The sequence below is a fragment of the Cheilinus undulatus genome, linkage group 8 (genome assembly GCF_018320785.1).
Source record: "Cheilinus undulatus linkage group 8, ASM1832078v1, whole genome shotgun sequence".
NCBI classification, from domain to species: Eukaryota; Metazoa; Chordata; class Actinopteri; order Labriformes; family Labridae; genus Cheilinus; species Cheilinus undulatus.
The window spans coordinates 23,119,826-23,147,488 of record NC_054872.1 but is presented as its reverse complement, the minus strand read 5'-3'; the positions used below and the strand labels follow the sequence as shown (position 1 = coordinate 23,147,488).

General features: G+C 40.4%; 2 protein-coding genes and 1 non-coding gene across 7 annotated transcripts in view; 2 read left to right on the top strand and 1 right to left on the bottom strand.

Annotated features, from left to right (window-relative positions):
* Positions 1-10,884, top strand: part of LOC121513381 (LIM domain-containing protein 1-like) — a 30,541-nt gene extending 19,657 nt beyond the window's left edge. For both annotated transcript variants that reach the window (XM_041793110.1, XM_041793111.1), the window contains exons 5-9: positions 1,950-2,012; positions 2,634-2,764; positions 3,681-3,732; positions 8,742-8,810; positions 9,446-10,884. In XM_041793110.1, the coding sequence (XP_041649044.1) occupies positions 1,950-2,012; positions 2,634-2,764; positions 3,681-3,732; positions 8,742-8,810; positions 9,446-9,580 (450 nt within the window). In that variant the 3' untranslated portion in view covers positions 9,581-10,884. The remainder of the gene's footprint in view (positions 1-1,949; positions 2,013-2,633; positions 2,765-3,680; positions 3,733-8,741; positions 8,811-9,445) is intronic.
* Positions 10,885-12,061: 1,177 nt separating this feature from the next.
* On the bottom strand, positions 12,062-12,134 carry trnar-acg. The gene has a single exon. It is a non-coding gene; the product is annotated as a tRNA-Arg (tRNA).
* A 2,991-nt stretch (positions 12,135-15,125) lies between these two features.
* Positions 15,126-27,663, top strand: part of deptor (DEP domain containing MTOR-interacting protein) — a 53,161-nt gene continuing 40,623 nt past the window's right edge. The window contains exons 1-4 of one of the 4 annotated variants that reach the window (XM_041793515.1): positions 15,126-15,471; positions 15,724-15,907; positions 25,833-26,011; positions 26,792-26,915. In XM_041793515.1, the coding sequence (XP_041649449.1) occupies positions 15,732-15,907; positions 25,833-26,011; positions 26,792-26,915 (479 nt within the window). In that variant the 5' untranslated portion in view covers positions 15,126-15,471; positions 15,724-15,731. Of the gene's footprint in view, positions 15,472-15,720; positions 15,908-25,832; positions 26,012-26,791; positions 26,916-27,663 lie in introns of all 4 variants that reach the window. The other 3 variants (XM_041793514.1, XM_041793517.1, XM_041793516.1) reach the window with 3 other exon arrangements.

Below are 27,663 nucleotides of genomic sequence, written 5' to 3'. Positions count from 1 at the left end.
ACTTCTCAGAAAAGCCCAATGAGCCGGCTCAAATGTGTTTATAAAAAGGTGAATTCAGTTTGAAATCCCTCATTCCCGTTCAAAAAGGTAAAACGTGGAGAGCTCACTGAAAATGAAAGAGTCTGCATTAAAGCACTTCATGATGCTGGATGGTCTCTGAGACAAATATGACAGGTGGTCTAATAAATTTGTGAAGCACTGTAAGTGTGTCTCGAGGTAGTTAAAAGTTTCCCTCAACCTGCAGTTTGATGACAGCCCCACAGCCATACATTAAAACCAACACCCATAAATTGACATAAATATGAAACATTTAAAAAGTACAGACAGAGCAGAATCACTACAGACACTTCTTTTGGTTTATTATTTATAATTCAGAGGTAATCTTTTCTTGTAGGTAGACCCTAAACATTATTTTAGGAAAATCTGATTTATCTTGCTTTTTGCTATAACCTGTATGTCAGATATTAGTATGTGGTCACTGTTTAGTTAACTATCCAATTAGCAAATTGGAAATAAAAAAAATCACTAAACTAAATTAAGCAGTTTTGGGTGTCAATTGGGCCATTTTTTATTGCTGTAGTAACAAAAGAGGTATTGATAGTGTTTGATTTAGCTAGTATCAATCGGAATTCAACAACTCACTTAAAAGTTTAAAGAGTAAGGATGAAAAACAACTTCAGCTGAGGTAGGTCCTTTTATTCTGCTTTAAAATGCACTCTTATTCATAAATTCTGCCCATATGTTGGGCCAACATATGGGCAGAATTTTCATATCCGCTGATACCAATAGTTGAAATTTGGACATAATATCTACCCATATTGATATCATGTCAGTAATATCATGCATCCCTCCTCATTACAACACTAGGTTTAAATAAGTTTTTACCACAATTTTTATAGACATGAAAGTGAAGTGGATGTATGAATGAATATTGTTCTTTTATTTAAATTCTCTTACTACAAAATGCTAAATATTCTTGTTTCCTTGCTTTCAATTTTGAGATTGTAAAGTAATAAATTCAACAGTAGGGTGTTTTTTCTTTATAAAAAGTGAAACCTACATATGCCTCTGCTTCCGGTACTGCCAAATAAGAGAATTCAACAGCAGTGCCCTCTAGTGGTTAAAAAAAGAATGCAATATAAACTTGTGTTAAATCAATTAAAACTGTCCATATTTGAATGAATTTTAAATTGTTTTTTTAAGGTATTGTTACATCCTTAGTGAGCACTACTATCTAGTCATTGTGCCTGTATTGTTTTTATAAAAAAATCCAACCTTTTTGTATGTTTGCTTGTTTTGGTGCAAATATGTCCTCAAGCTCTCTGTCTGTCTGTTTAGCCCAGGGCCTCTTTCTGCATAAACCTCATTTAATTACTTCTCTACCAAAACCTCTTAGTTGCTCAATTAAAGAAGAAATTCATACCAAAATAAGTGTACTGTGGCTGTGATCCCTCTGCGTGCTGTTAATTATGTCTGCTCTTCTGCCGGGCCTGAAGTGTGGCTTCTCTCAAATGACACTGTTCCTGTATAATAACACATAATAATGCTGATCTGACAGACTCAAATACAGCATCAGTAAAATGCCAATCTCAACCACTCTCACTTTACAGATGAATGTAATCAGAAGTCCAAACATCTAAATCCATTATGGTACTGATGCTCAAGATTTTCAAAATAACATACTGTGGAGATGCACCTTTAGAGAGGGAAAAAAGTTTTTTTGTTTGTTTGTTTTTATTTATTTATTTATTTATTTTTCAGTTTTAAGGAGGAGTTTCTGTAAACTGCATATGCTTGATCATATACAGTATACTACTTTAAAGTATGACTAAAAGGAACTGTGGAGTTTCTCACAGCTCAGTCTGAATCTGAAAGTTGGAGAATTCAGTCATCCATTAAATAACCAGATTCCAATGACCTCACTGTCTTCTTTTCTCTGTCTGTTAAAGTACTCCGGTTTCCAGCAGTCTGCAGACAAGTGCAACGCATGTGGACATTTGATCATGGACATGGTGAGTGTGTGCACTTTAGCAGAGCTTTAGTCTCCTCAACAGAAATGAGCTTTTTGTGGGCACATCTGGATAAAGACTCAGGAGAAGGCATTGAATCTCATTATTCATCTCTCTGCCTGACATACACACACTAACATGCAGTCTCATGGGTTAACACAAACATAACAACACAACATACACAAAAACAACATACATAAAAAAACAATATGACTAAGAGAAGATGTGCTTCAGAAAAAAAGAGGATTTTTCAAGGAGATGTATGCAGAAACCTGTTGCACTCTGTCACTAAGACTGTATTTGTCAAGAACAAAACTTCTCTCTTCAGTCAGTTAATGCACTTTTCTTTCTGCTCCATTTGATTGGTGGGAATTTTCCTTAAATAAATGCTTTAGTATTCTGCAGGTCTATTCTTAGCTTTGTCCTATTCTTAGCTAGTGTTAAAACTCAATATACCCTCTGGGATCATAAAACATTTATCAAATCTAAAAGCAGAGATTTTTGTAAAAGCAGTGACTACTTCAGCTTTATTGGATACAGATAGTGAGGAAATATAAAATAGCTGTATCAGAGTGAATCAGAGTATTGATTCCCACAATTTCTCACTCACTCCTCTCTGTATAGATCCTGCAGGCCCTCGGGAAGTCGTACCATCCTGGCTGTTTCCGCTGTGTCATCTGTAATGAGAGCCTTGATGGAGTGCCCTTCACAGTGGACACTGAAAATAAAATCTACTGTCTCAAAGACTACCACAGGTAAGTGTCATATGCTGCTCAGTATCTCGCAGGCATATGAGTTTGATTTATTTGTGTTGAATTAGTTAAGCATGACAAGGAAAAAATGTCCAGGTTTCATATTCCCAGTTCCCCTGACTTTCCCTCGTTACTGCAGGATCTGGTTGAGAAGGGTCGCCTGAGTTTCCCTCTGCCACGTGTGACGGACACATGAGAAGTGTAGTCAGGGATAAAAGGGGGAGGAGGAGGAGGAGGGGGATCACTGTCCAGTTAGAGGTGTGAAGAGTGGCGTGCAGCCATGATTCTTTCCTCTTCTGCAAGGACAACTTCTAACATCTGAGTGAAAAATCAAAGTTTCTTGTGTGTGAGAAAAAAAGGGATTCTGCAGAAAAACTTACAAACAGTAGCACCTGTTGGACCTCAGCAGTTTCAGCCTTTCCTCTGCCTGCTGGGACAGCTTGTTCAGCACAGCCGTGCACATGGCCGATGGTTGTCTGGCAGCTCTCACATGTTCTCCACACTAATTAAATCAGACAAACCTCATTGTGTTTACAGTACGTGTTTTACTTTAACCACAGTCATGCATATCCACACTGAGAGGCTCTTTGTTATTCACTCCGGACCTCCAGGTGCCAGCCATGTGTGTGAAATAAAGAATTCATTTTGCTTTTTTGTTTTTGTACTGCTTTTTGGAATTTGAGGAATCACGTGTGTGCGAGGAAGCCAGCACATCTGCAAAGCTGGCATCTCTTAGACCAGTCATAGTTTAGTCAGAGTCAGGAGGGAGAGAGAGGGAGGAAGAGAGGGTTTAAAGGTCAGGAGAGGGACATCAAATATAAACTGTGACCTTTACGGTCTTTGTAAAGAGTTGATTTAAATTCATTTAATTGCTTGCAGTTGCAACAAATCTATGAAATCCTCTGTCTCACTCCTACAGGGTCCTGGCCCCTAAATGTGCAGCCTGTAACCAGCCCATCCTGCCCTCTGAGGTAAGCTAGCAACCATAAACTAAGTAGATATGTTAACATAATAATATGGGAAATCAATCATACTTTATTCAAAGAATGCCAACATTTAACTTTAACAAAATGAATACTTCGTGACCAGGGCTCACTTTCAGACTTGTCCCTCCAACGTCATACTCCAGCACTGAGTTTGCTCTGTCTGTTGTTGCGCCCACAGCTGAATAGAGTACCCTTCATTAAAGTGGAGGGTATACTTGTTACCAGCTCAGCAAGGTTTGGGACAACTTCGCTCACTCCCACAGTAACAGGAACTTAATTTAACCACTGTTTTATGTCACTCAAATAACAAGTTGGCTACAGAAAAACATTTGACTTGATAGAATCAATCCACAGTTTGTAAAAACAAAGAAGACCTCCCATTTTTGGCAAAACATCTTTTATAAACTTGGTGTCTTTTGAATCTGATGTCTAAGACAATTTGTTTTTGAAAGTTTTTATCCATTCAAAAAAACCTCAGATTTAAATGTGTAAATGCTAACTTTAGCTCTTTGGTATAATGTAAACCCTGGATGACTCTACTATCTTTTAGTTTGTAAGTATTCAAGCTTGAGATAGTTTGTCTCCCATGAAAAACAAGAAAAGGCTTTACACCTGCTCTGTAAGTCAGCATTGGTGCATACTTACCGTTAAAGTATACGGCAACCCACTGTAACTCTCCACTTCAAGGTTTTGGATGGCACTCAATGTGGCAGACCCTTCAAACAAGGATGGCTGTGCCAAGAAGTTTAGAGAGAGATGGTAGGGAGTGGTTTGGAAACAGACCCTAAACTGCACTGTCTTTCCTGTTATTTAAACCCAACATGAAACCAACATAATCAAACACTTTGCAACAAAAAACTTCTTCAAACAGGCCAAATCTTCCATTGTAGGTTCTACAGAAAAGGTGGGATAGAGGAAGAGAGAAAGAAAAAAGGAAGTGGAAGACAGGGAAACATGGTAGCAAACATAACAGATAATAGGGATTTAAAGAAACAATGGAAGGGGTGATAATAAAGATATGACTCATTATTCATACATCAGTGTCTATCCGGATAGTCCACTCAAACAGGCTGTATGTTCTGATTCAGACTTAATTCAGTCCAGCCTATCAACCCTTAATAAAAGTCTTAATGAAAGAAACTAAGACAAACTAAGAATACAGTCACAGCAGCATCCAAGACAATTGCATTCATATGCCATTTGCAACAGATCACAAGTTCCAAAATGAGAGGTCAGATCATAAAAACACCAGAAATACAACACCAGAAATGTATTAATAAACACAGAAGTACATAAATAAATCATAAAGGCTAGCTTAGTGTACAGGAACCAACCATAAATCAGTTACAGCTGTCAGCATGTTGTCTGTGAATACGCTGGCAGTGCAATTCTCATGCCATGTTGAAACAGAAGAACGCGTTAGATAGACAGACTGACGGCTGTGTTGATTACCATCAGCATAAAGAAAAAGTGTTGCTGTATAGTTATTTTTTATACATATAAACACTGCAGTGAGGTAGTTGACAGACTAAGTGATTAAATGCAGGCTGCTAAAACCTTTGTTTCTTTCAGATGTTCTTGATGAGTGATATGTTTAAATGTTAAAAGAAGTTAAGAGATTTTTTGTTTAAAAAAGTGAAGAGATGAGAGGTACTGCTTTGTCCTCAGGGAAACCAATATCAAAACAAAACAAAAGTTCCTCCGAGATCTTTTAAATTTTCTATCAGTATATCTTCTATGACATTTCATTGTGTCTTTATAAGCGACCTGATAGAGAAATGACAGGAAATCAGTGGTAAGATGGATGGTGGTGTCATGCGACAAAGGGCTTTAGCTTGAACTAAGCTGCAGGCTTACAGTTACCCCAGCCTCAGATGTCTTTCTCCTCAGTTTACAGGTGACTGTGATAACTTGAATATTGAGTTACATAGCAGTATCAACTTTAAATACACCTGATGGCATAATTAGATGTTTGTGCGGCCAATGTCATGTGTAAATGTCTCTGCATAATGCTACTTAAAAAATAGCCCTGCACGTATAGTGCCTATGAAAAGTGTTCACCCCCTTGGAGTTTTTAACCCTTCGTTGATTTTATTAATCAAGCATTGTTAATAAAACTTATATATAAAATATAGCAAATATATCTGTATCTTTTTTTTTTTTTTTTTACGAATAATGGAACATACAATTACCCTCTTAAATGTCAGAGTGAAAACAGATTTTTTCCAAAGTAATATCAACTAAATCAAAATGTATAATGTAAAATGAGTGACTGCATAAATAATGACCCCCTTGAAGTCAATATTTAGTAGATGCACCATTGGCTCCAATCACCGCACTGAGTCTGTGTGGATAGGTCTCAATCAGGCTTGCACATCTTGATGCTGCAATTTTACTCCAGCTGTTAGGAGCTGTGGCTTGAAGACTATCTGTGGACACCAGTGGTGAAGGAAGCTGTCAGGCTGAAGAAAGAGGCCTTTTGGGCATGGCTTGCCCAGGGGTCTCTGGAAGCAGCTGACAGGTACCAGGCAGCTCCGGGGGCTCTGCTTAAGCAGTTGCAGAAGCGAAAACCTGGGTGTGGGAGGAGTTCGGGGAGGCTATGGAGAAGGACTTTTGGTTGGCCCAAGGTTGTTCTGGCAAACCATCCAAGGACTCAGGAGTAGAAAGCAGGGCTCCTCTCAGGCTGTTCTCAGCAGGAGTGGGAAACTGCTGACCCGGACTGGGGATGTCATCCCGCGATGGAAGGAACACGTTGAGGAACTCCTTAAGCCGGCCAACACGTCTTCTGGGGAGGAGGCAGAGTCTGAGGGTCCAGGGGAAGGCTCATCGATATCCTTGCTGGAGGTCACCAAGGTAGTCCAAAAGCTCCCCAGGGGCAAGGCTACAGGTGTAGATGAGATTTGCCCTGAGATGCTTAAGGCTCTGGACATTGTTGGGTTGTCATGGCTGGCACGCCTCTTGAATGTTGCGTGGTGGTCTGGGACAGTGGCTGCGGAGTGGCAGACCGGGGTGGTGGAGTAGAAAGCAGGGCTACTCAGCCCCCCCTGGATAAGTTTACTTTAGGGTGCTGGAAAGGAGGCTACGGCCAATTCTTGAACCTTGGATTCAGCAGGAACAATGTTTAGGGAGATGATTTGGGGCATTGATGTGGTTCTGTTGGCTTCCTCAGCAGGGGACCAACAGCAGGACAGTTCGCGGCTAAGTGCGACGCGGTCAGGATGAGAGTCAGCACCTCCAAATCTGAGGCCATTGTTCTCTGCTGGAAAACGGTGGATTGCCCCCTCCAGGTGGGGAGTGAGTCTTTGCCCCAAGTGAAGGAGTTTAAGTATCTTTGGGTCTTGTTCACAAGTGAGGGTAAAAAAGAGCGTGAGATTGACAGGCAGACTGGCGCAGCATCAGCAGTACTGCGGGTGTTGTGGCGGACCGTTGTGGTGAAGAAGGAGCTGAGCTGAGAGGCAAAGCTCTCAATTTACCGGTCAGTCTACCTCCCAACCCTTACCTATGGTCATGAACTCTGGGTAATGACCAAAAGAATGAGATCGCGGATACGAGTGGCCGAAAGGAGTTTCTCCAGAGGATGGCTGGGCTCAGCCTTAGAGGTTAGGGTAAGGAGCTCAGACATCTGGAGAAAGCTAGGTGTAGAGCCGCTGCTCCTTCGCATCAAAATGAGCCAGTTGAGGTGGTTCTGGCATCTGATCAGGATTCCTCCTGGTTGCCTCCCTATGGAGGTATTCCAGGTACAGTGGTCTTGGAGGAGACCTAAGGGAAGACCCAAAATGTGCTGGAGGGATTACATAGCCTGTCTGATTTGGAAGCACCTCAGGATCCCGCAAAAGGAGTTGGAAAGTGTCACTTGGAAAAGGGACATCTGGGTGGACTTGCTTAACCTGCTACCCCCGTGACCCGGCCCCAGATAAGTGGAAAAAGATGGATGGATTAAAGAGGGTTTTTTGTCCCAAAAATCCAAATTTTTGACCATGATTTATATATAAGATCAATAAAACAGACTGTAAAACATCCAAGGGGGTGAATACTTTATATAGGGGCTATATAGAACACTATTATCTTGAAATAATGTATTTTTCCCCCATTCTCTGGAGAATAATTTGACCACTGTGAGCAAGATGAACTTATTAGAGCCATGTAGAGGAACATTTGTAGATCGGCTTTATGTCTTCATTAAATCTAGAACCTCCTGACCTTTACCTTTGGACCTTAACCACCATGACCTTTACTTTTATGAATCTTTATCAGCTTATTACAACTCTGTGATGACCAAAATATTGAACTTTCCTATTCAAGTAACAGATACACTAATATATTAAAATTTTCCCCTGACTGCATGTGAGGCCTGATATCTCTTGTCTGTTATTAGATGTGTTTCCAGGGAGGAGCTGATGGATAGTCTGGGGATTAACGGGTCACACACAGATAAGACATGCTGGCAAAAACAAAGAAATGTCCAAAATTAGAGCTGACTTTACTGGAATGTCCCCTGCCCTCCCCTTTGTGCAAGCAGTGAGGCTGGTATTTAGAGGAGAGGTAGTGTGTGGATTAAGGTAGGGGGCTCAGACTGTTTTTGTTGGGTGCTGTACGGATGGTCGGGGTAGTTTCCTGCCAGATTGGTATTGTAATACGAGAGAAATTATTTTAAAAGGAACTGCTTTTTCTCTGGGGGCAAAAGCACATAAAAGCTCATTTTACACATTTATAAATTATCTCTTCCTTTTTCCTTTCTGGTTTATTTTGTCAATACTTACTAAACCAGGAGGATTTGCAAGACCTCCTTTGTTGCAGAGGATCCTAAGATCACAAGTTCTTGTTTTTTTCAGTTTGTGCTTAAAGGAGTTTATTGTAAAACCCTGAAGCTCAAAGGTTGTAATGCAGAGGAGTAGTTCAAAGTACTGAAAATTCTGCTCTCTGCTTTTTATAAATTTTTGAAGCTTGGTGTCTCCTTTTTGAGATTACGTTTTCTGCCTGAATTTCTCTCACAGGGCTCTGATGAAACCATTCGAGTTGTGTCCATGGACAAAGACTATCATGTGGAGTGCTATCACTGTGAGGTGGGTTAAAACAAATCACATTTCTCTACTACAACACTGAAAATACAGCCTCACGGTGAAGAAACCTGCAGGTTTGGTGTCACTGAGCCAGAGATGCTCATCAAGAGAAGATCCCCAGATGATAATTACTGTCTGGGTGGTAATTATATAACGCTGAAGAGATCCGGAATGCAACACCTCATCATCCAGATTTATCACATCATTTTACTCGAGTGTTTTTTCCTTAAATGCTGATTGACAGTTGTTGTTCCTTCACTCCATGAAAATAGAAATTAATGGGCTTAGCAACAGCTCTGTTAATGAAAGCTAACTATTTTGTGGCTTTTAATTTGCCATCTTTTAAGCCTCTCAATAAGCAGCATATTACTGGAAGATTTTTTGTTTGTTTCATCAAAATGAAAACCAAACAGCTGTTCTTTGTTGGTATGCATTAATCCGATGCATGCTAGAAAAAACAACTTTGAATCTTTCTGTAAATACAAATGTATGACCTTTCTTGCCTAAATGCCACAATTATGCCCCTCAGGGATTTAACTGCTTGGAAATTAGTCTTACAAAGGGTATAAATCAGTCTAGTTATCATGCTTTTTTGCATTAAATCGTCCATTCTCAGCATCTCCTTCTCCATTTTTCAGGAATGTAAGATGGAGTTAAATGACGAGGAGGGTCACCGCTGCTACCCTCTGAACGGCCACCTCCTCTGCCACTCTTGCCATCTGAAGAATATCGAGTCAGGCTGCTCCTCATCTATCTCCTCCTCGTCTTTCTGATCCTTGCAGTGGATGGATGGACAGAGACACCTGGTGGATTTATGGAGGAACTGCCAAAGAGTGATTGACAGCATGAGTGGATAGTTACAATTCTTGTTGTAGAGGATTGATTACTGCAATGCATCAGATCTTGCTGTGGTTTGATGTGTACTTTTAAAGATGTGTTACTGAAGTTTTAATATACTTTTTTTGTCTTTATGAAGTCTGTAATACACCAAAGCCCTTCTTTGAATGCATTGACCGTAACGTATATATTTTACAAAAGGGTTGCCATATAATTTTTTTCAAATGTAAATATCACTTTTGTTCATTTACATTTTTCTGATAGTCAACTCATTTCAGGTACAGGGTACTTTTTAAGCTAATGTTCCCTGTTCTGCAGTTAAAATGAACCTTGAAACTTTATGTCCAAAGCTTCTGATAGGAATATAAATCAACTTTAGAAAGTGACACACATCAAGCTACCTGATGTTTTGATGTCATTTTTATATAATGTAATACTCTGAAACATGTAAGCTGTAGATGTCCATATTGTTTTCTGGATGCAGATTGTGCCCCAAAATGTAATATGAAAGATCTGTGAATACTGGGATATACCGTAATAATGTTCGGGATTAGTTTAAACATCATTAAAAAGCTCAAAATTGCTTCATTTTCCAAACTATTAATGAAGGAAAAGTAGATCCATTGTTTTTCATTTTCATTTTAAAGATTCCTGTATGCAATGATATAAAAATATTTCTGAACACAGTCATTCCAAAAAATAAAAAATAGTGCCTTTATCGTGGAGGTCGAATATGCCTTTGTACCCGTAAGGTTTAACAGTCAAACCATGAAGTCTTTCTCGTCATGTCTGAGCAAGTACATTCAGGAGTTGTTTAGCAATAGACAGCCATCATTCGTCACGTGGTTTGCTGTCAGCACAAAGAGAACTATGAGCTCTCTATGCATCCATGAGGATTGATATAAGGCCTGTGGTTTTATGTATGTTATATTTTCAAAGATAGTTTTTTTTTTCCAAAAGAAAAAAAATACATGTATTAGTGACCTGTACTCCTTTATCTTTTGCTTCATTTTGACTGAGCAAAACCCCTCGTACTTATTTGTTGTGCAGTGATGAACACAGTTTTGGTTGCCTACTTTGCCATACATATTATTCATGTGTTGGATTTACTAATGTAGTACTAAAGTTGCTTTTCTTATTTGAAGTCAAGTCTCATAGCCAAATATAGATTAATATGAAGAATAAAAATGCGTTTGTGCTATTTGATTATTGTGAAAAATATTTAATAAATATATTACATTAGGACACATTTTTATTATTTATCCGCTTCTTCTTTTTTGCGTACAAAACATTAATGTTTCATAAAACATATTGCTTCAGCGCAGGCAAGTAAGTTGTACAAATGCATGCACTGTGATTTATTAGCATACATTTATGTACACAGAGGAAACATGTTCCAGTAATGCTCTCTCCCGGGCAGTAGTACACGGTCATACTGCATAATGGAGCAACGTAAGCATATTTTACTCAACACTACCTTAGCTTACCAACCCACGTTGAAGAAATGCAGACGTTTTGAAACGTTTTAATCGTGGTCTTGTTGGTGGGTACATGAATATTTATCGGCTGGAGAAGTTGCTGAGATTTTTTGCTTCAGTACATATTGGTAATGGGCTGGCTTATGAGGACAGTTTCCAACTGACTGCCATAGTTCAGAAAGCTTTAACTCTAGATTACAGAATCAGTATTTTAAAACACGTTTCAAATGAAGCTTAAAACTTTACACCCTAGTAATAGTGTGAAATTACTGATTTTTTGTTTGTTTGAAAGGTTAGTAAAGCCGGGCAAGAGTCAAACCTACGATCTTGTGATCTTTCGTATCAAATTAAGTCGACGTTCACTACCGTTGATTTAAATTCTATCACAATTTTCTTGATGCTGTCGATAGAAATGCTGGCAATGACTGACAGTAGTACTGGCTCTGGTTAACCTACACGCCAGATGGATTTGTTTCACACATGAGAAACAAGGAAACTGGCGTATCCATCTGCTTTGCAAGGTTAGGCCCTCGTAGTACTCAGAAAAGAACAAATGTAAAACATGTCCAACATGTACGAATACAAATTTTACTCCTTAACATGTGCTACCCAGTGGCTCTACTCAATGCAGAAAGCACAATGTAACACGTAGTATACATATATATTAGTTTGCGTTGTCTTTGAACACCAAAATAGACTTCCAGGTTCTTGACAAGGCAACTTGGGCGAAAAGTGATGTTTCTAGGTTGTCTCCCAACGGGGTACGGTTAGCCAAAGTTACCAACACACACTCCAGGTACAAACAAACATGGGTGGTTTCTACGGTGTAAAACTGCAATATAACAGTGTGATTGTCCTATCCTGTCTCCAGCTCGATTGGGTTTTCAACCTTAGTACACCGTAGTCGTGTTCCCTTTTCGGATCAGCCCAGAAAAATCTCGAGCCAGCCAGGAGTCGAACCTAGAATCTTCTGATCCGTAGTCAGACGCGTTATCCATTGCGCCACTGGCCCATATAAATGCACTTGGTGTCACGTGTCAGCTTTGAAACCGGTCACGTGACATTTTCTGAGCTAATTTCTACTTTATCAGCCGCTTATTTGCGTCAAACCCGTTGTCTGTTTTATATGATCTTAACTTTATATATGTGTGTCAAACAATTAAAAAAAACAAAACGAAAGAAGAGAATTAAATAATGTTTGCGTTTAACGTCGTTTCTCGGAGTCCCGCCATTGGCCAGCAGATGGCATGATCAGACCATCAAAGAAATCAACGACACTCTTGAATATAAATTTAAAGATCATCTTTTTCCTGGACTTGCGTAACATTTAAACGGAGTGAAATAGCTATTAGATTAAATACGTATATCTCTGAAATAAAGAAGGAAAGTAAAGAGAGCCCCATATCTTGCACACTGAACATCTTATCGAACTTTTTTTGGATTTCAGTTCCCACTTGAACAAAATTTAATTAATTACATAAAAAAGGATCCTATACAACCCTGAGTAGATTGTTTTTCATTTTTTTGTCAAATGTTATCAAGTCTTATTATCAGCTACCACATGACTAAATATAATAGAGAATAGTTTACAAAAAAATTCTGCTGTCCTATTTTTTGTGAATGTGTTTCTTAATCAAAAAAGAAAATAACAGAAAAAAATTGGATTCCCTTCAAATACAACAAATAATATCAAATTTGCAATATGAGTAAAAAAAATCACAACTTGATACTAATAAGAACCTATAGTTTTAAAAAAAACATTTACCAATGCAAAGCAAGAACTACAGTATAGTCTGCATGTAGCTGAAGAAATGTGCTGTGTGGCAAAGCTCACTTTAGAAGCAGATTGTGCAACAATGGGTATAGACTTGATGCAATGAATGCTCCAAGTTCACCACAGTCAGCTTTGTCCCAGGTGATATGTATTATGTTGTATGCTGATAGCAATGCAACAGTTTTTTTTTTTTAATTTACCTGACACCACCACATAATTTCACTTTGGAATAATACAGGGAGGTGAAGGAGGATGTAGCTGCGCATGCACAGAGCATGAACCAAAACAGTACTTGATTAGAAAGCTGTTGTTTTCCACTACTTATTGGGTAAACAATGTTTCACTCTTACCAGGTCAATCAAATATTAATGATAGGTTCTGAGATTTACACCGTGTTTTAGGTGTTTTGTCTCTAAAGTCAAACAAGTATGATAATATAAGGTCATAAAACTCTTATAACTTTTTCATGCTGCAGATCCACTCCAACCCACATGAGCTTACACGACAGCACTATTTTACCAAACATACATCTTCAATGTGCAGGCCATAAAATATTAAGTAAGACTTTTCAGAGAAGACATTACTCTGAAAATAAACACAGAGAAGTGGAGCCAAAGATTCACCAGATGACTTCATCTATCGTGGGTGGGTGCGTTTGTTTTATCTTTTCTTTAACGTGAGAGCTGTGTAATTTAGATCCTAGTGCATCTGGGGTTCCTTTATTATTACAATAATGATGAGATTTATCTATATATCTATTTTTTCTTTACAATGCAACAAAGTGCTACACAAAAATTAATAGATAAAAATATAGTGGACCACAACAATGCAGAAAATGTCAGATAAGGATACAGGAGTTAAAACACTACTATGACTTCAAGAAAAAGAAAAGATTTTACCAAGGCCTTATCAAAGAGAGATTTTATGGAGTCTTCAAAAGAGACATGACTGCTCTATTAAAATCAGTAGACAGTTTAGGGCAGCTATGGCTGCCAAGGCTGCTGACCTTAGGTTAGAAGTCCAAGATTTATGTAAAGCTGCACTCACTGATGGGATACATTCTTCAGTCAATAATATATTTAATACAGATCTATAATTTGAAAACTACAAGCATGTCACTTATTAAAACTACTGGTAAATTATATCAGTTATCTATAATCTGTCATACAGTGATACTTAACTTTAATACGAAACAGTGAGACTTTTCTGTGTCTCATTTATATCCTTAACATCCACCCGTCTTGACTTGTAGTTGTGACTCATTGAAAATTCTGCTCTTCAAGTTGCCATGTCACAGTACTATAATATTACAATGTATAAAATCCCTCTTATAATCTGAATAATAAAGCCTCTTGTAGACAGTCTTGTAAGAATTATATAGTAGATATGTAGATATGTATTATATAGTAGCTGTGTAAATGTACCTACCACTGCAGCATCCATCTGATATCAGGATATTTCAGTGCCTTGTTATTTTAATGAAAATGAAGTTTTTTTTATAAAACCCAATTTCAGCTGAATGTTTCACTTTTACCTTTTTTTGTTTAATGTATCTCCATAATGACACATTTTTGTTGATTAACACACCTCATTCAAATTCATGCTATGTTACAAGGGCTGCTGTTCAGAAGAAACATTTCATCAGAATTAAAACTTATTTTGAAGGATAAAAATGTTTAGATCCTCTCAGCAAAATGGTTAGTTGTCTTCAGATTTTAACTTGCTTTTAGCACTAAAACTCTTGGTAGACATTTGCTTTTTTGATATACAAGAAGCAAAAGGGAAAGAGAAACCTGGATGATATTTTGGGTTAAAAAGATTGAAAATACTACATATCCTGTTGAAGGAAAGGTAAACAACACATTGCAACCACAAAAGTTCTTTCATTTATTTGTGTGGGTTTTTATATGGTCTACAGGGGTGGTTTTAATAATTTGGATACAAAGATGTGTGAGACCCTTCCCCATCCAGCTCAAATAATCTCTTTTCAGGTGTCAAAGCATGCCAATCACTGCAAGCTCTGAATTTCAATAGTAAACCTCTCTTAAGTGTTTATTGTTCAGATCACTTATGATTACCCATTTATCCCACCTCCGGAAGTATTAAAAGGACCAGGCGGTGTGAGAATCGAGCGCACTCACAGTCCTCTAAACCCCCGCCCCTCCGGTAAACTCCCCCAGTGACGTCAGCAGAGTCCTCCCAATGCGGAGGCTGTGTGGATGGGCTCTGGCAGCACCGTGGAGGACAACGTGCACTCATCCAGTCTATGAGGTGTGTGTCAGTGACAAACAAACAGGGACAACGCGCGGACACACTGCTGTATTTACATGCGTTCATCCAGACAGAGGCGAACGAAACAAGGGAGCTCTAACAGGATTATTTCATGTCTGCTTAAATGTGTGTTGGAGGTTTTGTGGATATAGAAGTGGAGTGCTTTTGGAGATTTTGGCTCACTGTGACTGGGCTGTGACTTCTGCCTGCAGTATTGCATGTTTCCTGAGATGGAATAATCTGAATTTTCATTCACCAAAGGGATTATTGATCAACTTTTCTCGCTCTCCATGGTGCTTGAAGGGTACGTAGAAATAAAGAGGTGTCAGTCCTTTGTTTATTCTGTGAAATCAGCACCGCGTGGATCCCTGCATGTCTTTGTATTTCACGCCATTCATTCCTCTTTCTGTGCACTTGTGTTGCACACTTTGCTGCACAGCAACTCATTTAGAAATATGCAGGACTGGTGCATTTTCTGAATACAGAATGTCATTGTGCGAAGCTGTTTGGCAACAAAACCCACCCCGTGTGTGTTTGTGATTGTGTGTGTTAGCAGGGAGATGGATGGGATCGGGAACACCATGCAGAAGAAAGCAGCGGAGCTGGAGAGGCTGGCTGAGGTGCTCGTCACCGGTGAACAGCTCAGGTAGGTCGGCTGAGGATCCTCGCTGTACCGCGGTTTGCAGCGGATCCTATGTGGGGCACAATTTTCATCATCATCTGCAAAGTGATCCCCGAATGTGAGTTTATGAATGAACACCATTCTGACTTAAAATATAAATCTTCCTGTAGTTAGTTATAATTCTCAGTTTTTTTTGTGACAATTAGGACATGACACACTTACTGGGAGCAGTGGGTGTTGTGAGCATGTGTGGCAGCAGGTTAATGATCATGCACTGAGCCCTCCCTCCCTGCAAACTGGCACTACACCACTGCAGCATGCACAGCCAAACAAAGACAGCAACACATGAGCAGCCTTCCCAGTGCACACTACTGCTACATGCACAGTTTAGCCCTGTATTTTTCAGGATTCTGTTTTGCTTTTTAGGACTGAAGGCATGAGTCATTTTTGCTGAGCTGAGGGAGTGATCAACCCACTAAGCCCGTAACATTATCATGCCCTGCTCATCCATCCTGTCAGGGAGTTGCAGCGCTCTGACTGTCAGTGTTGTTGACATGCTGCACCCACTGACCTACTGTATGTAAAGAACCATATTTGTGGATGAATAGAGGCTCAGTTGGTTAAAGAATGGCACCAATGCCAGGAATTTTGGCCCCCCACTGAACTACGGGCAACATACGCCTCTGAATAGTGCTTTCCATCTGGGTGGGATAAACTGAGCTTTGTTGATTTTTTTGGAAGTAAATGCAACTCATCGTTCTGAATCATTAAAAAGTAGCAGTTATCACCTCTGGAGATTTAAAGTTTGTCTCCTCTCCTCCCTGTTTTGTGAACTGTGTCTTTGATTGTGCGTGTCCTTGGCACAGCTGTATGCTGAGGCTGCCAGTTGGCTCTTTAGCTGGTGTCAGTAAACGGAGAGTTCTCAGGGTGGCTGTCCCTGAGGCCCCTGTCTTTGAGAAGCTGCTGCTCTAGGAGAAAAGTTCAAGGTTGGGACACATGGTGCTTGATGTCCATCTCTTAATTTTTCGCTTTCTATCCAGTGAAGTAAACAGAGGTCTGAAGAGTTTTAAAAGCAATGCTAGTAGCTAGGCTTAATGGATGATAGTGTAGTTCTCTAAAGACTAAAATATCTTGGTAGCTACATTTTGTGAATATGCACTTAAGTGACATTTCTTCTACATTTTTGTTTTTGATTGAAATTTGCCTAAAACTCCTGGATAATATACATGAAACATGAAATATGTGCATGGTGAATGCTCATTTAGAGCCATTATGAGGGCAGTCTGTTTCCTTTGGTGGCATATTAGCTTTTTAGCTCAGCACAGTCTTGAGCCTTTTTCACCACAGCACTCCTGAGACTTTCCAGAGAATTTCAGGACAGGCTCCCCTGGCTTGCATGTTTACTTATGCACCCCACAAAAGGCTTTTATAGTGCATACTCTGACAGCACTATAATAAAGCTCTGCCCTCATTATGCCTTGAGACATTCATATTAACATGCTGACGATGTGATGTTTGGTGTCCCTGTGTCAATTCAAAGGTAGTTTGAGCATTGCAGTAGCACAAGAGAGCACAGCACAGCCAAAGTTCCTCATGCACACACAATAGGACACACACAGAGCACTGTGCTTCCCCTGCTGGCTCTGCTGATCCTGTTTTTTGGCTCTTTAAAATCTCTGGTACTTCCCCTCAAAGCCAAGACAAAAGAAAAATCAGTTTGTCCAACCTTTCTTAACGGGGGTGCTGAGGCACCCTGGGGCATCTCCTGGCATCACAAGAGGTACCTGAGAATGCTTTCTATGTGACCATGTATTACCATGAATATGCAGTTCACAGCATACGTAATCAAATTGTCTCGTACACTCCTCAAATCACATCAGTGCTCATGCAGTTGTATTTATTTTTTAGAAAACTCAGTTGGGCAGATAATCATGAAGTGAGAAACTCATCAAAATGGGGTTTTGAGGTCTGGTTGTGCAGTCATAGGGATGTCAGATTTTTTGGTTTTTAAATTAATTATATTTTTCATAATTGAGTGGTCAGAACAAGAAAAACGTTCTCACTCTGTAACGTACAGTTTGCCTGGTAACTGAAGGCTATGATCTCATGCCATTTGTATTAGGGAGAAACACCTTGTTAGCAGCTATAGCTAAGGCTAATACTGGTTACTGTTTGTTATCAGTAGTGCATTTATCGCATGCCATAACCTTTCAACAATATTTAACAATGTTATTGCAAATGCTTTTTTTTCTCTTATCATGCTGGCTTAAGTCAAAACAGACTTAGGGGTATAAAACTTTACTTAAGACTGTATGATTCAAATGTTCATCCATCCATCCATCTTCCTCCGCTTATCCGAGGTTGGGTTGCGGGGGAAGCAGCCTAAGCAGGGAAGCCCAGACTTTCCTCTCCGTGGCCACTTCGTCCAGCTCTTCTCGGGGGATCCCAAGGCGTTCTCCAAACTCCTCCCATGTCCGAGTTTTTGCCTTAGCAACCTCTGAAGCCGCAAACCGCTTGGCCTGCCGGTACCTGTCAGCATGCCTCTGGAGTCCCACAGGCCAAAAAGGCCCAATAAGACTCCTTCTTCAGCTTGACGGCATCCCTCACTGCCGGTGTCCACCAGCGGGTTTGGGGGTTACCGCCACGACAGGCACCGACCACCATACGGCCACAGCTGCCTCAACAATAGAGGCACAGAACGTGGCCCACTCGGACTCAATGTCCCCCGCCTCCCCTGGAACGTGGTTGAAGCTCTCTCAGAGGTGAGAGTTGAAGTACCTTCTGATAGGGGACTCCACCAGACGTTCCTAGCTAACCCTCACAATACATTTGGGCCTGCCAGGTCTGACTGGCATCCTCCCCCACCAGTGGAGCCAACTCACCACCAGGTGGTGATCGGTTGAGCTCCGGCCCCTCTCTTTACCCGAGTGTCCAGGACATGTGACCGCAAGTTCGATGATACAACTACAAAGTCGATCATTGAACTGCGACCTAGGGTGTCTAGGTGCCAAGTGCACATGTGGACACCCTTATGCCTGAACATGGTGTTCGTTATGGACAACCTATGGCAAGTACAAAAGTCCAGCAACACCACCCGGGTTCACATCAGGGGGGGGCGTTTCTCCCAGTCACCCCCTTCCAGGTCTCACTGTCATTGCCCACGTGAGCATTGAAGTCTCCCAGCAGAACGAGGGAGTCCCCAGAAGGAGCGCTCTTCAGCACCCCCTCCAGCGACTCCAAAAAGGGTGGGTACTCTGCGCTGCTGTTCGGTGCATACACACAAACAACAGTCAGGACCCGTCCCACCACCCGAAGGCGGAAGGAGGCTACCCTCTTGTTCACTGGGGTAAACCCCAATGTACAGGCTGCCAGCCCGGGGGCAATCAGTATGCCCACACCTGCTCGGTGCCTCTCACCAAGGGCAACTCCAGAGTGGAAGAGTCCAACCCCTCTCCAAGAGGATTGGTTCCAGAGCCCAAGCTGTGCGTTGAGGTGAGACCAACTATATCTAGCTGGTACTGCTCAACCTCAACCCTCCCCACCGGAGAGGCGACGTTCCACGTCCCCAGAGCCAGCTTCTGCAGCCAAGGATAGGACCGCCAAGGTCCCCGCTTTTGGCCGCCACCTTCAGCCGCCACCCAGCTCACATCGCATCTGACCCTGCACGGGTGGTAAGCCCATGGGAGGGGGAGCCCACGTTGCCTCTTTGGGCTGTGCTTGGCCAGGTCCGATGGGTGCAGGCCCAGCCACCAGGCGCTCACTATCGAGATCCACTCCTAGGCCTGGCTCCTGGAGGGGGCCCCGGTGACCCACGTCCGGGCAAGGGAGATTGGATTCTGTCCTGCCGTTCTGCCATACAAGGTTTTTGAGCCGCACTTCGTCTGGTCCCTCACCTAGGACCTGTTTGCCTTGGGAACCCCTCCATGTTAAGGTTGCAGCTCAGGGAGGGGTGATTCAAATGTTATTTCCCTATATTTAAATCTACATGATCTCACTGGATTCATTTTGATCTAATCTATTGTTCCATATCATAATAAATGTATCAGAAAGAAAACATAACACAATGCCATTTTTCTAGTATTATTCAGCACTTGTTGATATACAGAAACATTGTCTTTTTCCAACTTAACATCAGTTTTTTAGAAAATATTTTACTGAACCGGCAATTGAGAATTTCTTAGTCAGATTGCACAAAAATAGTGCATGATGCTGGCGTCTTACAAGAACAGTGATTATTAGAAATGTTCTGATTGCATAACAACAACTTTAAGCAGTTGGTGGTGTTTTTTATGACAGATGACATTTTCCAACTCTAAGATTTGAAAAACATAAAATTATTCTACTGAAAATACACTTAATAGTAAAGTATTGGACTCTAAACCTTGTCTCTTAATATATGTCATATCAGCAGATTTTTTTAGGTCTGGTTTCATAAATATGTTTGCATGTCTGTGGGCAACAGGTCTGGTCACATTTTGCAGTCTGAACACACATTAGCTAGTTTAATGATTGATGCTCCCCTTCAGTGTTTTACCTTCAGTCATAGCTTTGTCCCTTGATCTAAATTCATAGTCCAGATTAAGTGAGTCATTTCATAAACAAAACTATTCCTGGATATAAAAGTAGACCTCCATATGAAACACAGCTGGTATAAAGTGAGGAGTGTACCTAACCCACACCTTTGTTTGATCACAGTATCATGAGTCTGGCTCATGGAGCAAGAGTGACATAGTTCCTGGTAGTGATAACAGGTTGTTTTTAAATATCTTATCAGACGTATGAGTCCCATCATGTCCACTCCTCGGATCTGTGAGCAAATGTATTTCAGTAACAGAGCAGAAAAATGGACAGAGAGGCATGGCACAGTGACACATGCAGCTGCTGTTGTAAGTCCTGTGACCAGTTCATAACTGTGAATAGACTATTTGTTGTATCATGGCAGACTGAGGCTGGATGAGTGTTTCAGCGTTTGGCCTCAGCATCATTACAGACACACTAGATCCCTCATTCTGCTTTTTCTGCAATGAAAACTTTCCTATTAAGAAATGCGGAAAGCAATCAGTGGATTGAAGACCAGCAACACCAGCTATGATTTTATAAGGAAAACAAGAGGGAGGCTTAGTCTTCAAGCTCTGTTTAAGATGAATTTTGAGAAGATTGGAGGAGATCTTCTGAATCTAAGCAGAGGAAAAGGAGAGGATTTACCGGACCTGGTTTGAAGTGAAGACTGTAACCTGTGTGAGCTGTGGCAGAGCAGAGTGTGGGTACTTTATGGGCAGGTTTGGCTGTCATAGCTGATCCTCAGTGATAAGCCAGCTGCACACACACTCAGTGTGAAGTGGAAAGGGCTAGCTGCAGGAGGCTTGGCTGAGGCTGTGGTGGACTGTTTCACAGTGCACAGGTTCAAGAACTGGTCACCATGGTCCAGCCTGTAAAGTCATAGAGGATTGGGAGGGCCGTAATGTGACGTTATTTCAGTGGCCTAACATCTCGATGACATATTTGCTCCATTTAGTTAAAAAAAAATAGACTGAAACACAAAAGAAAAAACTTAAAGCCATACTCATGCCATTTTTATCCCTTTGATTCATATTTCTGATATTGGACTTAAAGGGATTTTTCTGTATTTTGAAGTTTGGTCGTATGAGGTACTTGGCTGTAGTAGTGACATTAGCTTCCAGTGATTTTAGTGAGAGTTGCCCCTTTAAGAAGACTGGCTGGTCATTCAGGAGAAGCTAGGCTATACAGTGTAGCACATGGGGACACTACTTCCATGTAACTTAGCAAGTTTTTGGTAAAATGGGACAAAACACAATGCTGGCTCAAACTTATGCTCTATCAAAGTTTTTTGAAGCATTTTATTTTTCACACAAAAAGCCTCTTTGTTTGGCACTATTTTGCTATCCAGGTATTAGCTGTATTTGGTAGTCTGTTATCTACCAGTGTGTTCAGCAGATATATGTTATCATATTTTGAACTATGTCAGACTCCATTTTTGGATGTGATTTTATTTTTAAAATGGTTTTATCATGACAAATATTGGCTCAGTATTGTGACTCCTAAAAGTTAAAAACAGGCTAAATACCTAGCAAAATAGCTAAGTAGCTAGCAGCTTGACTTTGACAGTAGTGATGGAGTAACTTGATATTCTAACTTGTGCTCAATAATTTTGTTTATAAATTGTTATTATTCTTATTTGATAATATTTAGTCTTAAAATGTGTGTTGGAGAGCAATAATGGCGGTTCTTTTCCTAGCTTTTGCTAATTACTTTTGGCTAGCACTGCACTGTAGTTCTCATTTAATATCTTGACAAGATCATGTACTTAAAGTCAGTTCTTATGAGTCTCTAGAACTCTTACCTCCATTTAAAGGTCTTAAATGAGGAATTTATGCAATTAATGTCCACATTAATTTAAAGAATGATTCATACGTTGTGCATATGTTTTAAGTTTCAAGGTCATGGACCTTCTTCATTTTTATGGATATAACAGTCTATTTCTTGTCACTGCTGCCATGACAGAGCTGTCATGCTAGACAAAGCAAGTTTGCCGTTTACTCTTGGGAAGGCTGGATTTAATGCCAAAGACTGATACATATTGAAAGAAGTTTTTCTTTACCTGACACGACAGATAAACCCTTTCATATATCCACTGCATGGATATATTTTACATTAATTTGGGAAACATCCTATACAGAGCATTTGGTCCTTTCAAAAAAAATCTTGGAAGATGATGGATGAACAATCGGTCTGTCACATTTATTACAGTCTAATCAGAGCGACAAGACAAAATTAGATAGAAGACATGCAACTCTGATAGTAACCTGAGTTCTACAAACTAACGCTGCCAAAGTGTGTGAATGGCGAAGCTTCTTGGTGAATAAAATTCATGCCGAGGGCCTAGGCCACATCTTAATAAAGAAAATGTGAAATGCAGTTCTGATCAACTTGCTGCTATACTATAGCTTCATCTGAGGTAATAGTTACCAGGGCAGCAGCCATTGGATTTACCAGCAAAACCCACCTGTAATGATTGAAAACTCGTGCTAAGTAGGGCAAGAGAAGAGTGAAAACAAGGAAACTTCTCATTCTGGCAAAATCACAAATCACTAGGGGTGTGATGAGACGCTTATCTCACAAGACGAGATAAGACGAGATTTGGGTCCACGAGGCGAGACGAGATTTTACACTTTTTTTTTTTAAATTTTGGAAAAAAAAAATACTAGGGGAAAATATGTCCTTTATATGGCTGAAGGTCATAATTGCAAAGCATTCAGGTCTGCTGAGGAATGTGTAAACTCCTCTTGTACTAAATAGGCTATCAATGCTTACACACAGTTTGTCTGGTCTAGCTCTGAGTCAAACTGTACAGTTTAATGCTCTTGAATTCAGACCTTTTATTTTAATTGTCATCCACATCTTTAATTTACAACACTATGCTCCCATTGCTAGAATCACAACAATAATAATAAAAGCATTTAGATTATTTTGAAAGTAATTTAAAAATGATATATAACAGAGCTGCATCAGTTAAATCAAACTATTTCTCATCTTCTTTAAGTATGTCCATATTTAAAACACTCAGAAGAAATCTTTGTGTTAATAACACATTTTTTTTACAGTAATTTAGAGAAATGGCTTTTTTTATCGTTTTGTGGCCTTTTTTTCTCATCTGAGCTTTGACAGTGTTGGACACGACGCACAGAGGAGCATGTGTGTTAATGTGCGTTGCGTTGGTGAGCGAGTGTGTGTCTCTGCTCTGCCTGCTGTCAGACAACAAACAAGGATCGTTTAAATGGGGCTATAACTCTGCTTTTTGGAGCTAACAGTGGACTCTATGGTGCTCAAACAGGGTTTGCTTTACTAAGATTACCACTGCAGTATACAGTAACCTGTTGCGCTACACATGTTAATCCTCTATATGCACAGCCAACAGCTGATGGATGTGTGACTGACAGACTGTGAGACGAGAAGGAGACATGACAAAGCAGCGACTGATTTAAAGTTCCAAAGGCACGGATACCTAACCTTGCAAAGCAGATGGATACGCCCATTTCCTTGTTCCTCCCTGGCAAATCCATCTAGCCAAGCTCCCGTCTGAACTGTTTGGGCCCAGTTAGAAAGTGACAGGACCAATCAGCATCGAGGGGCAGTACTTTCAGGTGCAGTGGAGTCATGACGTAAGCAAGCAGCAACAAGAGGCCGGTGCTGTTATAGCGGAAGACATTAGTGTGGATGCTGCTAAAGCCCCAGTTTTATCAGAACTTGACGACATTTCTTTGTTAAAAGAAGAACAAAGAGCAGCATTGAGTTGTTTTTGTTTTCAGAAATGACAAAAGTCATGTACTGACATGTCTACAGTTGCCATGGTCTGTGTTATGCAGTTCTATATGGAGTTTATTCCTCGGTAGCTCCGCACAAACACTTTGGTAGCGACAACAACATCACATGTTTTGTTGCTCTGTTTGGCCCGTAAAGATGTGACAGACAGAGCATTCATCCAATCACCCTTCAAGTTTATTTCAAAGGCTCTGCCCTCGCCCAAACACTATATGGAAGGTTTTCCAGATGGATGTGTGAAACAAATCCATCTGGCGTGTCAGATTAACACATACCTGCACTATGAGCGAGTCTGCACGCATACACGACCTCACGGAGATTGCACAAGTTTCCAGCAGAAGCATTTAATCATTTCACACTGTGATGATGAACTATGCATCGGCGGATCATGTGCAGCCCCGGGTTGTGCATCCGGAGAAGGGGGTGGGGGTTGGACGGGGATCTGAGTGGGTCACGGATCAGTTCCATTTCTTCATTAGCTTCCTCACCAACAATTTTAAAAAGTTCAGGGCATCTTAATGAACTTTTATAATTTCCAGTTTGGTATTGTTTTCTGTCAAGTGAGCTGCTGCTCCTGGTGTCTGGGCAGTATTGTTCTCGTGAGATGATTTTCACCTTGACAAGAAACCTCGTGACGTTTTGATCTTGCAAGATCTCGTGCCATGAGATCTCGTCACACCCCTACTAATCACTCCACCAACATTGTATAAACCCACTCACACTACAACATACCCCTTTTTCCCATAACTTCCACAAACGCATGCTGAAGCATGTTGGCAGAAGAGCAAAGATCACTATCACCTATCATTGTTGCTCTCTGTTTCAAACAGAAGTGTGGTCCAGTTCTGATAAAACTGCCACTATACCATATCTATATCCGAGCTAATCGTCAAACTAGTGGCAGTCATTGCTACCAGCTTTCAGTACTGCTTAACCCAGCCCACAGCTACCACCTCATTCTCCCCAAATAATGCTGATCAAACATTCTAGACTGGATTTTTGCAAGATGGAATTGCCTGATGACAGACATGGAGTCAGGCAAATCCATCTGCTTTGCAAGGTAATGTTTCCCCCTGACCATTGTTGCCCCACTAGACATATCCAGGTTGAGACCAGACACTTTGCCAAGCTCTGTTGCTTGATTCTTGTTTGACTCTGTTCAGTAAAAATCTGCATTACACAAAGTATTAATAATGTAACACTGTTTTTGTTTCATGAATGATTTTCACATAATGAGGGAGAAAAGCAGCTAAAAGTGACCTTCATGGTTAATGCTGCAAGCTAATCACAAAGCGTTCTGGGATTGTGATGGAGTGCAGTTTTTTATTACAGAATTAAACATGCAAAACAAGCAGTAAGCAACAGATGTGAGTGAATGTGAGTAGCACAGCCCTTATCATCTTTTGTTGTTGTTTTCATTGAGAACCTCTTGGTGGCAGAACTTGCAAGATGTGCATCTAAAACTATAAAACAAACTAAATCTTAGTGGGCTTTTAGTGCTATTATTTTTTAAGAACTTAACTATGAATGCTCTTTATTGCTCATTAGTTTAGTCATGTTTTAGCTACTACAGATAATATACAGTGTGATATCTAACTTGAGTGTTTCTAATATTAATGGGCTTAGTCTAATGTGATTTACTGAAATTTTTCTGCTTATCAGATTTGTTTAAGAACACCTCATATTTGTTTGTCATCCACCAGGCTGCGGCTCCATGAGGGGAAGGTGATCAAGGACCGACGGCACCACCTGCGAACTTACCCTAACTGCTTTGTGGCAAAGGAGCTCATTGATTGGTTGATTGAACACAAGGAAGCCTCAGATCGAGATACAGCCATTAAGATTATGCAAAAACTTCTGGATCAGAGCATTATTCACCACGGTAAGCCTGCTAATTGTGTGTTTATTGTGTTTGTGTGCCAAGTTAGTGTTGTGCAAGCTTTATCAAGTTTTATAAGCAAAAGGGTTCTTTCTCTCTCTTCTTTTCTCTGTTCACTTTCCCTGGGAATGATCTGTGCCTTTTGATTGATGAGTTGTCCTGCTGTCTGGCCAGTTGGCCTCAGTGTAGTGTCTTGCTACCTGTTGCTACCATCAAACACTGAAAAACAGAGGCACGAATGCCTGCTCCTCTATTTTTAGTTAAAGTTTAGTTGCATCCTACTTAATATTAACCCATCCCAGCTGTGGGTGAATGAGTGTTTGGATTCAAATGACTGCTTTATCCAAACGTAATCAAATTCCCATGACCCCCTGTGTGAAAATTTTGCTTGTATAATCAATTACATCCACATTTAGGGGTCATAACCTAGAGTAGTCTCAGTAGCTTATTAGTCTGAAATAAATGCGTTTAGATGTGAAGTAAATTGGCATTTTAGAATTACAAAAACGTTAAAAAAGCGTTTTTAGAATTTTGGTTTTGTGATTGAATTTTTTACATGTCTTTATGAATAATAAAATCACATACAGTCTCAGAAGAAATAAGGGTTCTTGAAGCTGATGTGCACACAGTGTTTCCCTGTGCCAAATGCTCTGGATTTTGTCTCTCATTTTGTGGTAATCTCTTCCTGTTCTGGCTTTATCCAAAATCAGTTTCTGGCTTTCCAATTGGCAATTTCTGCAGAAGATAAACATTGAGAAACTCTTTTGTTGTGTGTGTTGTCAGTGTGTGACGAGCACCGGGAGTTCAAAGACATGAAGCTGTTCTACCGTTTCCGCAAAGATGACGGGACGTTCCCGCTGGACAGTGAAGCTAAAGTCTTCATGAGGGGGCAGAGACTCTATGAAAAGTATGAGCACACACACCCAACCCACCACACTCACACCAAAATACACAACCACTCTGACCTGTTTCTCAGTGGAGCTTTCAATGTGGATCCAAGGAAATGACTTCTCATACAGTTTCATAATGGAAACAGAAACTCCCTCAGGATTTTATCTTTCAACACTTTTATTATTTTCTCTTTTGCCCTGTTAGTGGGAATCTTTAAAGACAGTTTTGCTGCAGACCATAGATCTCAGACACCTCCTTGGACATACTGTTACTGTGAGATGCTGTCTCTGCCAGAATGGAGGTACCATAGTTTGCCTGTACAACTAAATTCACATTTTTTTAAATTACATTTTATTTATGAACAAAGTCTTGCAGTTACATTCAAGAAACAACCACATTAAAATATTACATACTAAGTAACATTTTATAAATAAAATAGAACAAGATCAGAGGTCTAGCTTAGGGTGAATTATGCACAGACAGGGATGCATGCAGTTGATCACTAAGACGGTTAAATTATCAAATTAATCAGCGCGGGATTAACAAGTCGGTTAAGCAAATTACCCATCATTTTTGTAAACACAGGCTTGAAATTCTGGTATATTATGTTCTTTTTAACAGTAACGAAGCTCTCGCCACTAGAGGCCGCTGTAGCTTCAGTTAATGGCTGCTGCGTTCCTGTCCGACACTTCAGGGATGTAAACACGAAAAGCTCAGAGGTGACGTAGCAGTTAACGTGTAGTAGGAACAGCGCGATATGACAG